At 37.3% G+C, this 14,259-nt stretch overlaps 1 protein-coding gene across 1 annotated transcript; it reads left to right on the top strand.

Moving 5' to 3' along the window:
- The first annotated feature begins 3,625 nt into the window (after positions 1 to 3,625).
- CCDC138 (coiled-coil domain containing 138) lies at positions 3,626 to 13,821 on the top strand. Its single transcript, XM_040653075.1, is given in 6 exon segments — positions 3,626 to 3,830; positions 4,567 to 4,597; positions 7,836 to 8,012; positions 9,020 to 9,077; positions 9,151 to 9,354; positions 12,304 to 13,821. Coding segments are annotated over 6 exon segments (834 nt in total). The 5' UTR covers positions 3,626 to 3,671; the 3' UTR covers positions 12,509 to 13,821.
- Positions 13,822 to 14,259: the final 438 nt, after the last annotated feature.

Below are 14,259 nucleotides of genomic sequence, written 5' to 3' on the forward strand. Positions count from 1 at the left end.
TCTTAACCTAAATTAACTCACTGATTTGATGGTGATGTTTTGATTAGCAGTGGTAAGATCAGACAAGGTGAATGCTCTGCTTGAGTTTGAACACATTCCTGTTACACCCAAGCAGGGTGCCTTAAAACACAGTATGGACATAGCAAGAAACATTTGCAACCGCTGCACCTCCTGAGAGCATCTGAAACTATTCTCTCGACTGTGGGCATTCAATAGCACTCGCCTTCATGGCCTCCTGTGAAGACCCCCCTTTTTGCATTTACTTTTATGCTGATGACAAATCCCAACAGTTCATCCACTAACAGGCCTAGGCTGCTAATAGCAGGACTTCCTGTATGCTACTTCAGTTTTGTTCTGTAACAGCCTTTATGCTTCTGCTAGCTTTTCTGCTAGGACTGTTTTTTGCACCATACAAGATAAGAATAATTTTATCTCTCTCTCTTTTTTTTTTTTTTTTCCTTCACAACATTCTCAGGGATGCTTCCCACTAATAGAAGAAACAATAGAGTAGTTTGGTGTTCTGGACATCAGACTATTTTTTTTCTTACAGTTAATAGAATTAACCAAAAGTTTTGGAAGTAAAAGCCTACTTTTGATTGTCCTGTGTTGCTACAGGAGCAACCATGTAGAGTTGCATTCTGTATTTTAGGAGGCCAAGCAATCCTGCTGCAAATCAAAGTTGTTTGTGTTAGTATGAGAGGAAGCTGAACACAGATGGCCATTAGGATGCTTTTAATTAGTCAGCTATTGTGCAATGCCATAATTAAAAACAAAACCTAATCACATCTGAAGGGGAAATTCAATATTAAGTTAAAAATTTAATGGGTTTTGAATCCATTTCAACATTTTCCCCTTGATACAGAAGAAGTTCAGCACAGAAGAAACATGGGTTCCAGCTCCAGAAACGAGAACAAGCTCTAAAGGAGTAAGAAGCATCTTTGAGTAAAATAAAAGAGATTCAGTAATTTAATGATGCTTATTGCTCTACTTTCCATTTAACTTGTTGGTAGCTATCTTAAGCCATGAGGCATTTGCCAGCTCTGATGCTTGTTGCTTTAAAGTACTTGAAATCCTGAAATGGAAGTTTGTCATATTATTTTAACTCTAAAATAGATTTAGAGATTGGAGGGAAACAAACTATTTTATAGACTAATAGAACCCTGTGCTGAATTGCTCTGCTGATTCTATTAAGTAAAAAGTAGAATGTTTATATCTTCTCTCACAACTATCCAATATTTTCAGGTATTTTTACAGGTGTTAATTAAAGCAGTAGTTTCTCTGTCCTTAAAGGCAAACTGAGATGATGGTTCACAGTAATACAGAGTCAAAACTTTCTTCTCACTTGGCTGTTACATCTGACCTAAATGGTGACAAGCCAATTGCCACCTAAACAATTTTGACCATTGCTCGTTCAGTAAATTACAGTTCTGATGCTCTTAAGTACAGTAAAAATTGACTGCTTCCTAACCTCTATAAAATATTTTTTTTTTCTTTTGTGCAAGCAGAAGTAGTCATAAAGGGCTTCCATGATAATCAGGATATTCCTTGTTGTATCCGTAGACTAAGTTTCTTTTATTTAAATAGAGGTTACAATTTGCCTCATCTTCTTTTCTCACACACAAAAAAATTGCTTTGGTAGCACGATTGCTTACTGCATCATTCTACAAAGAAGAACACTTTCATTTCCAAGGCCTTCAGACAGTTCTTGCGATTTACTCTCCATTTTTATGTCCCTTCTTCATGAAAAGCAGTCAATATGCAGTTCCTGTATATCTTGCAGTGCTTATTCTTCCCCTGTGAACTGAAGAGTTGAGCTACAGGTCAAAGAGCTCCTACTATTTTAATTATTCTGGCACGAGTTGCCCAAGGGCTGTGGATTCTCCTCTTCAGAGATGTCCAGAGCCACCTGGGCATGGTCACGGGCACACTGCTCTGGGTGTACACACTGGAGCAGGGGTTGGAGTAGATGGACCCAGAGGGCCTCAGCCATCCTGTGAGGCGGTGACTTGTTGAGGAAGTGGATGATTTTGTTTCTATCACTGTCCATACTGAGAAGAAAAAGTTTGAACTTTTAATCACTTAGCTGCTCAGTAACAACATCAAATGATTTCAGGGTGATATTTAAGTTTAAAGAAAAAATTGACTCTACAAACATTTGAATACTTTTTGATTCTTTCAGTCACATGTTGAGACTCTGTGGAAGAAAAACTTAGACAAATAACTAAGCACAGTAGAAGCTCATTTCAACAATCTAAAAATGTTTATCTTTTCCTACCTGTCCCTGCTTCTTTTGTAGTTAACAGGTTAACTGTGAAGTGGCACAACAAACTACATCTTCCAACCGGAAAAAGTGATGGTAGCATCAAAAATGGATAAGGTTAGAATTGGGCAAGGTTAAAAATTCAAGACCTTAAGCAGTGGAACATTATTAAATTAGAAAAATTAGAAAATGTAACTATTATTTTTTATTCGTGAGTTAATTAGTTACAGTAAGAATAGATTATACTGGGGGAACGCAGGCTGTTAACTGAGAGAATAAAGTTCGCTGCTAAAAATGTTGTTCGAGTTTTATTTTGTGTGTGTATGTGTTTTTCAATTTATTTGCCATGTTTTCCTCTTCCTCTCACCTCCTCTCTCATCTATCAGATATATTCTGCCTACAGTATATCTGGTTTCTTCTGCTGTCAGAGCAAAACCATTTGTCTCAGTATAAAATAAAGCATGAGCATATTTTTTCCGCACCCAGAAATTGTCACAAATGGGAACCATTCTTCACTGGGAAGGGAGCTGATGTAAGAGGTGGAGAAATTTTGTAGGGTTCTTCCTGGGTCTCAGTACGAACAACCTGAAAATGAATGACCCAATAACATAGTTGTGTTAATAAGATAGAATAAGAAGAGGACCGTGGAGAGTCAGTCAATCTCAAGTCCCTTCAGATGCTGGGAGCCTTGCATTTGTGAAGTATCACGTGAAGCCTACATATACCTTCCTTGGGGCATGCAGTGCAAGTCCTGTCCAGGAAGAGAAGCTCTTCCTTTTTGGTAATTCAAGGTGTTATATAATTTGCTTATAAGAAAATAATTCTATTAATTAAGCATGTTCTCACAAGAACTTCTTGCTGCCCTTTTACACAAAGACAAGACCATGCAGGTGGTGTGATCATCCCTGCCAAGTGGGAGTTGCCAGCAGACTTCATGATGAGCTGCCCACGTTTCTTCTATGGCCAAGGAGTATGTTGGGCACTATGCTGGCCTGAAAAATATACCAGGTGTGTGCAGCACAGCACAGGCTTGGGCATACTCAGGTTGGCTGTTACGTTGACCACTGACTCCTGGATGTAAAGTGGTATCCTGGTCAGGATCACTATATTTCACTTTTTGATTTGCATGCAATTTACCTTTCCCAGAGATTTTATATATTAAGGTTTGCTTTAGTAACACGGGCTTCTCAAGCCCTGGATATAAGGCCTAGCAGAGCAGATATGGCCTGTTCAGGATTATTATTTCCTCATATATAATGTGTTTCATAGGTTCCCAGTTACTTACATCCTGGATTTTATTTCATTATCCATTAAATTATGAATCATGTTTCAGAACTAACGTGTTCTGATGTATTTGTCTGTTACTATTTTGGTTTAGAAGATCATAAGCTTGAAAGCTGAAAGAGCTGTTATGGATGTATTGAATTCAGAAGCTTATGGGATCTTAACTGTTCTCATGGATTGGGTCTCAAATAAGCATCTTAGCAAACTCAGAATACAAGAAGAAAGAAGGGACAATCAGAAACCTCAGTCTACTGGAATAACCTCCATCCAGGAAAAGTGTTTGAAGGTAAAGGGATTTCAATTTGCTCTGGTTAATATGTTTTCACATTTATTTAGTTAGTTTTGAGAATATAAAAGCTCAGGCTGTTTTGTACAATCTTTGGTAATTAAAGGTACAATAATTAAAACAAAATGACAGTTAATAAGTCAGTATTAATCCCAGCAGTGACATATAATAGAGAATTTGTCATTTATAAAACAGGTAATTTTTAAGGAAAAGTGTAGCATTCAGTCTCAACCTGAGGGTTTCAGCCTGTCTTTTATTTCAAGTCACTTTTGCTTCCTCAGCTATTTACAAGTCATACTGTATATAATTCTTTTTTTTTTCACAGAGATGCACGCACCTGATTTAAAATATTTTAATGCCTATATTAGATATTAAAATTTCAGTTTATGATTTACAGCAGGTGATACTATGCTGTACTTAAATCACCTACTGCCATCTTTCTGAACATACCAAGGCTTGGAAATCAGTGCGGTGTTCAGGAACCCTACTATTTTTCTTTGTTATATTAAAGATTTGCAGGCACTGGTATTGGATTTGATGGTTGAGCTCAGTTGATGCATCTCCACTATTCATGTAAGCCTATGTAAAATTTAAAATCTGCCTAAGTATGTAATTATTCTACCTCTATAGGATCTAAGCAATGAGTATATGCACATGTAATCTGATAAACTCCAGGAGTATTTGGGGATTTCGGTTTGGTATGTTTGGGTTTTTTTTTTCTTGTTTTTACTTGTAGTCCACTTATACAGTAAGTCGACATACTGCATGTAGCTTTGCCTTTGTGTATTTTACAGCTTCTGCCTATGGCCACGGAGCAGCTCCAGCGGATGCCATCTATGAATCCTAAACGACACATGTCCATGATTAGATGCATTTACTGCTCTGTAAGACAGCTAGATAATAATAATATTTCTACTATTTCTACTAATATTTATGATGAAAATTTTGTCTAACACATCCTATCTATACAGTGTTCTTTGGGTTCACATTTAGATCTTGAATCTGCAAATGCTTTTGCAGGTTCAGGCATTCTCACAGGATAGAGTAGGCAGCACTGGCTGAAACTGAGTTTGTTCTGGAACCAGAGGCAACTCCAATAATGTCAGCATATCAGTGACCTTCTCGTAATTGCTTTGTTCCTCAAAGTTTAACATACAGCTCAATATTCTGCTTCTGGCCTGTCTGCTGTCTCCCTTCTCCTACCAAGTCTTTCACTGCAAATGGCTACTCAGAAAGATCATCAACATTGAAAAACGCTATTGTATAAGACTGGTAGTTTTTGAACTGATTGCCCATTCACATTTCACTATTAGACTTAATTAATGTAAAAATATTTTGGACTTGAGTGCCAACTGTCTAGCTTGAAAAGTGGCCTTTTTGTCCAAAGTCTTCCAAAATTCACATGCTGATGCACTGTACTTATGTATTTTGTTAATTGGCAAAAGCAAACAAGGTCATACTTGTGTAGAGTTAACACACTTCTGAAAATACTGACTTTTGCTTCAGATCATGACAATTATTTCACTTGTGCCATCTCCTGGACAACAGGGCATCTCTTTTCATTGGAACCTTCTTTGAAAACAGATGTAGCCTGAAAAGATGAAAAGCATTTTCCTTGAAGTGACGACAAAAACAGGCTATTTCTCATGAGCTCTGAATGTGGAGCATTCTATGAGAAGAGATAAAAACTCAGATTTGTAATGTGTTCCTTCTGTATCCTTTTGACATAGGTACTGCTGTTCACTTTTCTCTTAGAATCCAAAGAAGAAACACTCAACCCATCTGATATACAAAGACATTTTAAAATTAATTTTCAGGTTAATTCTTCATAATTTAAACAAATTCTTACATGTTTTTAATTTAAATGTGACTTCTATTAAAATTTCATGAGTAACACTTGATCTGAATGATGCTTAAAGGTTCTTAACTGTAAATCAAAAAGGTCTTCTGTTGATTTCTATAATTAGTTTTCTCTTTTAACTTGTTTAATTCAATAATAATTGCTATAAATCAATTTTGTTTATTTGTGCAAAAAGAGCACCTCAGTATAAAAGCAGCCTATGTAAGTTTTAAGTTAGCAAAGAAATAGAGGAAGTTGGGTCAGTTACCATCATGGGCACAACAAACTCCCTATAGGGAAAATAATGTAATCTATGGCCTCTTGATAACAGACTGGGGCAATGAATACTAAAGGCAGTTTTCCATTCCTTACAACTGCTCTCCCAGAGCACACCCAGTGATGCCCACAGCTCAGCTCTGGCCAGCAGTGGAGCCCTACAGAGCAGCTGGAACTGGCTCAGAACTGACATGGGGCCACTGCTGCTGGGCTGTGCTCACACTGCTGCAGCCCCCCTGCTACCTGAACGCTACCACCAAAGCATGGTTTGTTAGCACTTATTTTTCTGTTTTCAAAGATACTTTAAAAACACTTTGCGTGTTTGGCGTGATTATGACTATGAGCAATGTAACTTAGCCTCAGAGATGACCGTGTGCTGAGGAGGAGGGCTGGACCTGATTATAACCTATACCACTCCATGATTTTATCTTTCACATCCTTTATTCTCAGAATGGTTCGCATTTTTAATGTCTTTGAAAATGGAGGAATTGCTATTCCTTTTGCTAGTAACATATTGATGGAGAGGGAGCAGAGAGATGTTTGTTTTCAGGATAATCTTGCAAAACTTTGCCAGAATTAGACTTCCAACTTTGGCATCTGATTTTTTTTTCAGTCCCTTACATGACATGTTGCATGTTTTGGGTCACTTCTTAGAAAGCAAAGATCCATGTTACAAGATTGCTACATTCTTTTGCACCCTGATGCTAATCAGGGATGCCAAGGGTATAAAATCCATAGATAATGAGCAGCAGCCTTTTTGATGAAAGTGATCCTTCTGAATAGGATGGATAAGTAGATCGGTGTACCTTCATGCTTAACTGACCTGTGAGGTGTTTATATTCACACTACTCAGAATAAACACAGAATTTAAACATTCTGGAAGACCACCCTGACACCATTAATGAATAAATATTATATTTTAGCTGCTGGAGAGAAGTATTTCAGTCAGAAGTCGCTATACTTTGGTGAAGCACAACGATCACTTATAAATAGGGACCAAGCGTGTGATAAAAATGATGTACACTGATTGCAGTACAAAAAGTAGTTACTGAAGAGACCATAAGGGGACGAAGGCTGTTGATCAGAATGAATCAATTTAGCTTCTTATGACTGCTTTTTACTGCAAGCTTATATAACATGAAAAATAATCTGTTGTTAAATGTATGCTAAAGCTTACTGTGCATAAGTTTTGATCACTATAATCACATGGCATGGTGATAAAGAAGCATGTTTGGCTTAAACATACCATTTCCCTCAAGATGTCGAGATCCAGCAGGTGTCACTGTAATTAAACTTTTGCTACCCGGTAAATTTTCTCCCTGTACTTCAAATTTCTGCACTCCAGATGATCAACGCTATTCCAAGATACGGAGGAAGATTTGACATTGATAAATTAAGAAAATTGGATTGATTCACTTGATATAACTCCTTTGAATAATTTGCTGCACTCCAGAATGGATGGCTATATAAAATATACGCATGGAAATTTAAACTAGATTTGGAATTGGAGTAGTTCGTGTCATGAAAGTAATTGCTCTTATTCAGATGGGTTAGCTCTTTGCCCCTTTATTAGAGGTTTCCTAGCTGTTGAAACTAACACAGTCTTAAACTCTTCAGCTTGTAACTTCTTTTCTTCCTTAAGGAAGATATTGGAAAGGTTTGATATTTTCTTCAGTGTATGAGTTGTCCACTCACAACAGTTCTTCAAGGAAGAAAATTAGGCAGAGTCTTTAAGTAAAGTTGAAAAAATAATATTATTTTCAGCCATTTCGCATTTTATTTTTAGTAGTATATATCTGTAAGAGTAATTCTGAGGATAAATGTTCACATATTGCATAATGAAATCACGATCATAGAAATCATATTGCTTGTTTTCTAATTCCTTTCAGTGAATTACCTGGATCAGGCATTTCATTCCGTTCACACAGACTTGAAGACTGATGAAGGGAAGGCCTTACTTTTGGAATAGCAATGCATGCCTGTCGTATTAAGTCACTTAAATTAATTCAATAAAAGTCTGCTTTCCAGTGCTCTTGATGGGTTACATCAGATGACCATGGAATCTGGTACATTTGAATACATTTTTCTTTTAAATGAGGGTATAAGCTTGTGATGAAAAGAAGTGAGATAAGCATAAATACTAAAAAAAAAAAAAAAGCTTATTTTCTATAAATAACCTAATTTACCATTAGCATTCGTCTGTGTCATGTAATTCATTAGAGATATAAAGTATTTCTGAGCTGTCCATCTCCCTTCTCATTGTCAGCAACCCTGCTTTGTGTCCTGTTTGCTTTCTTATTTGCTAGGGTGAATTTTTAGTTGTTACTCTGGGATTGGCTTTCCTGTTTATTTCATTGTTTTACTTTGCTGATGTCTTGCCAGTGAATATTTTTCTTCTGAAGTAAGGCTATATCAGGGCTACCATTTTGTGAAAACCTATTAACAGGCAGAGATTAAAAAAAAAGTAGAAGCTCATATTTTATAATACAAATGAACAGCTGACTCCTAGATGTTTTTTATGTAATAATTCACTTTTCCAAGTGATACAAAGAATCAGTCCATAACCAACTGAAGGAGCACAAAAGTAGTGAGCCATTCCAGTGCCATGTTGAATAAACCTTGTGACTTTTCTTAAGTTAAATTTGTTCTGTCTTTAAGAACAGAAAAGGAGAGTGAACAGCAGCTATTTTTTTAACATATATTGTTATTTTAGGGTATTTTGTTACCATGTATTGTAGTGATTAAATGGAAAGTGTATCTGACTAGAGATGGAATGGCACTGAGTTATGAGATGCTTTGTGTTAAGTGGCAGAAACAGTTTTTTCTTCCTTTCAGCATCTTTTTTCTTGACCATACGGTTATTATTGTTTTATTCTCTTTAGAGTAACAATCAAGTAATTGAAAAATAGACATGAGACCTAAGCAGGATTGGTGGTATCTGGCATTACTTGTAAGAAAAATTATACTGACAGTACATCTAGCAGTAGTCATTTTGATGTGCTAGATGCCTATAATTGGAAGAATGACAGAGATACGTTGTGAGAGGTTCATGTTTTTCCATCTTGCTTCTCAGAGAAGATCCTCCTTGGAGAAGGAGGAGTAGAGTTGTTTTCAATTGGCTCCATGTCCAGGTGAAGGCCGGTCATGAGTGGTGCCCCCCAGGGGTCTGTCCTGGGACCAGCTGCTCTTCAACATCTTTATCAGTGATGCAGACAATGGGATTGAGGGCACCCTCAGCAAGTTTGCTGATGACACCAAGCTGAATGGTACAGTTGACACAGTCGAAGGAAGGGATGCCACCCAGAGGGACCTGGACAGGCTCAAAAAGTCTGCACGTGAGAAACTAATGAAGTTTAACAAGGCCAAGTGTGAGGTGTGTCACTTAAGTCAAGGCAATCCCAGATCTGAGTACAGACTGGGAGAAGAATTCGTTGAGAGTAGCCCTGCTGAAAAAGACCTGGGGGCCCTGATGGACAAAAAGCATAACATAAACAGTGTGCACTTGCAGGCTGGGAGTATAATGGTATCCTGGGCTGCATCAACAGAGGGGTAGCAAGCAGGATATGATTGTCCTCCTCTGCTCTGCCCTTGTGAGGCACCATCTGGAGTATTGTGTCCAAGCCTGGGGCCCCCAGCACAGGAGGGATATGGAGCTGTTGGAGCGGGTCCAGTGGAGGCCACAAAGACAATCGGAGGGCTGGAGTACCTCTCCTATGAAGGAAGGTTAAGGGAACTGGACTTGTTTAGCTTGGAGAAGGGAAGGCACTGGAGAGACTTCATTGTGGCCTTCCAGTACCTGAAGGGATCTTACAAGCAGGATGGAGGCTGACTTTTTACACTGATAGACTGATAGTGATAGGTCAAGAGAGAATGGCTCTAAACTAAAAGAGGGGAGATTTAGGTTAGATATTAGGAAGAACATCTACTCAGAGAGTGGCAAGGTGCTGGAACAGCCTATCCAAAGAGGCTGTGGATGCCTCATCTCTGGAGGTATTCAGGACCAAGTTAGATGGAATCCTGGGCAGCCTGGTCTAGTGGTTGACAGTCCTGCCCATAGCAGGGAGTTGGAGCTTGGTGATCTTTAAGGGCCCCTCCAACATAAGCCATTTTATGAAATGACATATGATTGGGAATTTCTTTCTTAACAACTTGATATTAAGCTTTATGCAGTCCATAGACAAGTTATAGTCTGGTTCCGTTCTGTAGCATTTATTTACCAAAGTATTTGACTATTCTGACAAAACATATGTATAATTGGTATACACAAACTGTACTGTAAACCTATGGTATACTTCCTGTCTCTTTTGATTTGTCTCTTTAGTTCCTGAAAATATCTTTGGAATCTCACTGAAGAGCATGAATGTATTCAGATTGGCCTTCTGTGCGTATCATGCATGCATAGATTGCATTGACTGCTCCCTCTTCACACAGTGCCACTTCTGTGCTAAAGGCTTTTGCTTTTTTTCAGTTCTTTCATCTGACATTCTAGATTAGCAATTGCCCACAAATACTGTTGACTTCAATGTTAGTATAATGCTTGATAAGATGTACTCAGCATCAGGAGGGTGGCAGTGGGTTGTCTATTGGTGTAGCCAAATGATGAGATGTTACTTTGCCAAAAATACCGGTTTTAAAAGATCTTCTGAACAGTAAGGTTTAGGAATTACTGGATCCTCGTTGAATATTCTGTATAAACGCCATACTCTGAAAAATTCGGTTTCAAGCTGACTTTGTCAATGCCAACTTGATTTTTCTTAAGCCCTATTCCCAGCAGTGTTGTGTAGCATTTTTTTCTGGTTGTAAATCACTGAAACTCCTGAGATAAATTAAAACCTTGAATTCATTCCAAGGTTACTTTTTATAGATATTATGCTGTATGTCCTTGGAGAAGGAAAGAGGAAAATTTGACCAAGAGATTCATCAAGTCCTCTTTGAACTCAAAAAGCCTCTCAACATGTGCAAATAATTTTTAAAATGTTTATTGTTTTAGGCTGTAACTTGCATATTGTAGTTTCTTATTAATTATGCGTTAAATATTTTAAAATTATGTAAACATTAAATTATTTTCCTCACATCTGTGTTCTTCTAAAGCATATGTCCTATGCTTCATGAAAGAACATTAAAAAAAAAAAGTCAGTTGTTACTTATTTTCTTTACAGTGTTGCTATAAATCAATCTGTAATATTAGAATCAAAAAGTAAAATATCAAGGGAACAGATTTTACTTTATTCTAAAGTGATTAAGTCTTGGGGAGCAGGATAAAGGGGAAAAGATTATACCATATGTCCACGTTAAAAATTCATGCAGAATGGTAAGGGAATTCTTTTGATATTCAGCTGTTCTTATCCAGCTCTTACTTTACCTCTCAATTATTATTCCACCTTTCCTGAAACAGTACAGTGGCAGTATTTTGATAATGAAAGACTGTCTAGCATCACATTAACGTCTAGATGTACTATTTCTGTCCATGTTAATTTGCAACAGCTTTTAACATTTCTTTGTGAGTCTTTTTTGCACAGCTTAGCGTTTCCCTCACATGACCACAAGGAAAGAACCACAATAAATGAACATTGAATATACATGCTCAAGATGAGATTTTACTTGAGCTTAAAGTGTTCTGTTTCCTGTTTTCCCTTATTCTTGGGTGAAAAGGCCTTGTTTTAATGCTACAAGTGTCGTAATGTCAGAACTCAGAAATTTTCATTTTTTAGTTCCAATTTTACATGAATTTTGCATCCTGTGCCCAGAATAAACCCACTTATTTCATTGTTCTTATGGTTGCATATGGGGGAAAAAAAAAGAAAAAAAAAAGCTATCAGTCACCAGTTTACTTTTTTCTGCACCAAGTTCTGTGACGTGATTTTTAAAATATTTTCTTTTATAAGTCTCTTACAGCCTTACCCGGAAACCTGATGTAACAAATCATAGAATCATAGAATCACATGGTTGGAAAGGACCTGCAAGATCACCTAGTCCAAACAACCTCCTATCACTGTTACTACCCACTAAGTTACTAAACCATATCTCGTAGCTCCTCATCCAGACGCCTCTTGAACACTGCCAGGGATGGTGACTCCACCACCTCCCTGGGCAGGCCATTCCAGTGCCTGACCACTCTCTGAGAGAAAAAGTTTTTCCTTATGTCTAATCTAAACCTCTTCTGGTACAACTTGTGGCCATTTCCTCGGGTCCTGTTTGTTGCCTGGGAGAAGAGGTCAAACCCTTCCTCAACACAACCTCCCTTCAGGAAGTTGTAGAGTGCAATGAGGTCTCCCCCGAGCCTCCTCTTCTCCAGACTGAACAATCCCAGCTCCCTCAGCTGCTCCCCATAAGATTTGTGCTCCAGACTCCTCATAGCTTCATTGCCCTTCTGTGGACACATTCTTGTAGTGAGGGGCCCAAAACTGAACATGGTACGCAAGGTGTGGCCTCACCAGAACTGAGTTCAGGGGGGAAATACTTTTTCCATACTTGTTCTGTGTTGCTTCAAAATTCCAGGCTAAATATTCCCAATATGGAGAAACTCTTGGTTATACTGCAAAAGCTCTTGGGCATATGGTAATCCTTTATTGCCATTATTCTGTTGGTTGTTATATAGGTTGATACACTTGGGAACTTTTCTCTCTTTCCTATTTCAAGAACAAGTATTCCTTATGTAGGTAGATGACAAGACTGCTTAGAAGAAAACTCAACTTTTCTTTCCTCCAACCTTCAGTTTTACTGAGGAACTTTGTAAAGAATCTCTGAAAATTCACTCTTGCATGTGACAGTGAAAATTGACAAAACTCAAATTTTCCACCAAAGCCAGTTTATAGTCTTGAGACATTTCAAACTTTTGGGGCATGTTAAACTGTATAAAATGGGCTTCCGTTGGTTATTAGTTGATGGTAACAAAGATCTTCATTGCGTCTGTGGCAGCGTACTGTTGGGTTTCATGGGCGTGTTATTAATGGGACCGTGTCATTTATCAAAGCAGGCATATAAGCTCAGCCATGGTTTACCATAGAGTTTGTTGTTTACCAAACTCTGGGATTTGTTTGATTTTCTTAGGAACAAAATTGAACTCCAGGGAAAAAAAAAGTATTTTACTGTGAAATGCTCTGGTTTAAATCATAACATTACTTGGAAGTAATCTAAAAGTGAAGTTAGCTTAGAAATCCAGATTGTTTTTAATTACTTTTTTAATTAAAAGACAACCTCACAGCCAGTGCTATGAATTAGGACTTTAAAACAGTCTTGAAAGTAAATTCTTTATTGCTGCTGTTGTAGTGTTTTATTATTATATTTGCCTTGATAGCATTCTGAATTTTCTGCATGTGTCCCATTTCTGAAATCTTGCCTCTCATTGGGGAAATCCCCTTACAGTCTTTCGTTAAGCTTTCATTATACGATGTCTAAATACCACTTAGGCAAGTGAAAGTGTAGCTCTTAATGATTTTTGCCAACATTTTTCTCTATACATTGATAACTTTCTGCTTAGAGACAGAATTAAACGAGCTCCCAGTATAATGCATGTTTTTCTACATAAAACAAGTCATTTTCTGCAAAGTCTTCACTGTTCTGTGGAAACTTGTCAATTTTCAATTATCAAATGTCATTTATTTTATGTAAAATCTTTTGCAGAAGCAATAAGGTGATGCTTGAACTATTTAAATGTCATGAATTGAACAAAGAACTACAGATGACAATGGGCCCAATTCATTCTTGTATCTGTACAAACCAAAATCCTATCCTGTATAATTTGGGAGCGGAGCAGAGTGGCACTCATGCTGCTGTTCCAAACACAGGTCACTAGCACTATCTATCAATCCAATTATATGTAACTTAGTTTTAGTCTGAATAACTTACACAAATTTCCAATGTTGCTTGTGGAAATTAATGCCATCAATAAATTATTCAGAACCTCACTGTAAGTTACTTTGTTTCATGTAGAATCTCATTGATATTTCCATCTTTCGTGAATGGGAAAACAAAAAAGATAATTAGAGTTTTAATGATTAAAACCAGATATTGATGAAATAAACTTTATATGTCAAATGAGAAAATCTCCATTGTTTTGATTACCCAATTTCTTAGCATTTGCTCTTCTCTGCTCATGTAACATTTAGCATTTTATCCTCCTTTTTATGAACTCGTGTAACTTTGGGTTGTAATATCCCTGACAGTGTAAATACAAATTTTATTTTAATGTTACACTGTTGTATTTTGTATTAATTTCCAAATCAGTCCTCACTTGGCCTCTTAGCCGCATTTCTTTTCTGAATGTGCTGAATATATAATTTTGTCTGTCACAATTCAGTGTTCAGTACTTCT

The sequence above is a fragment of the Gallus gallus genome, chromosome 1 (genome assembly GCF_016699485.2).
Source record: "Gallus gallus isolate bGalGal1 chromosome 1, bGalGal1.mat.broiler.GRCg7b, whole genome shotgun sequence".
NCBI classification, from domain to species: domain Eukaryota; kingdom Metazoa; phylum Chordata; class Aves; order Galliformes; family Phasianidae; genus Gallus; species Gallus gallus.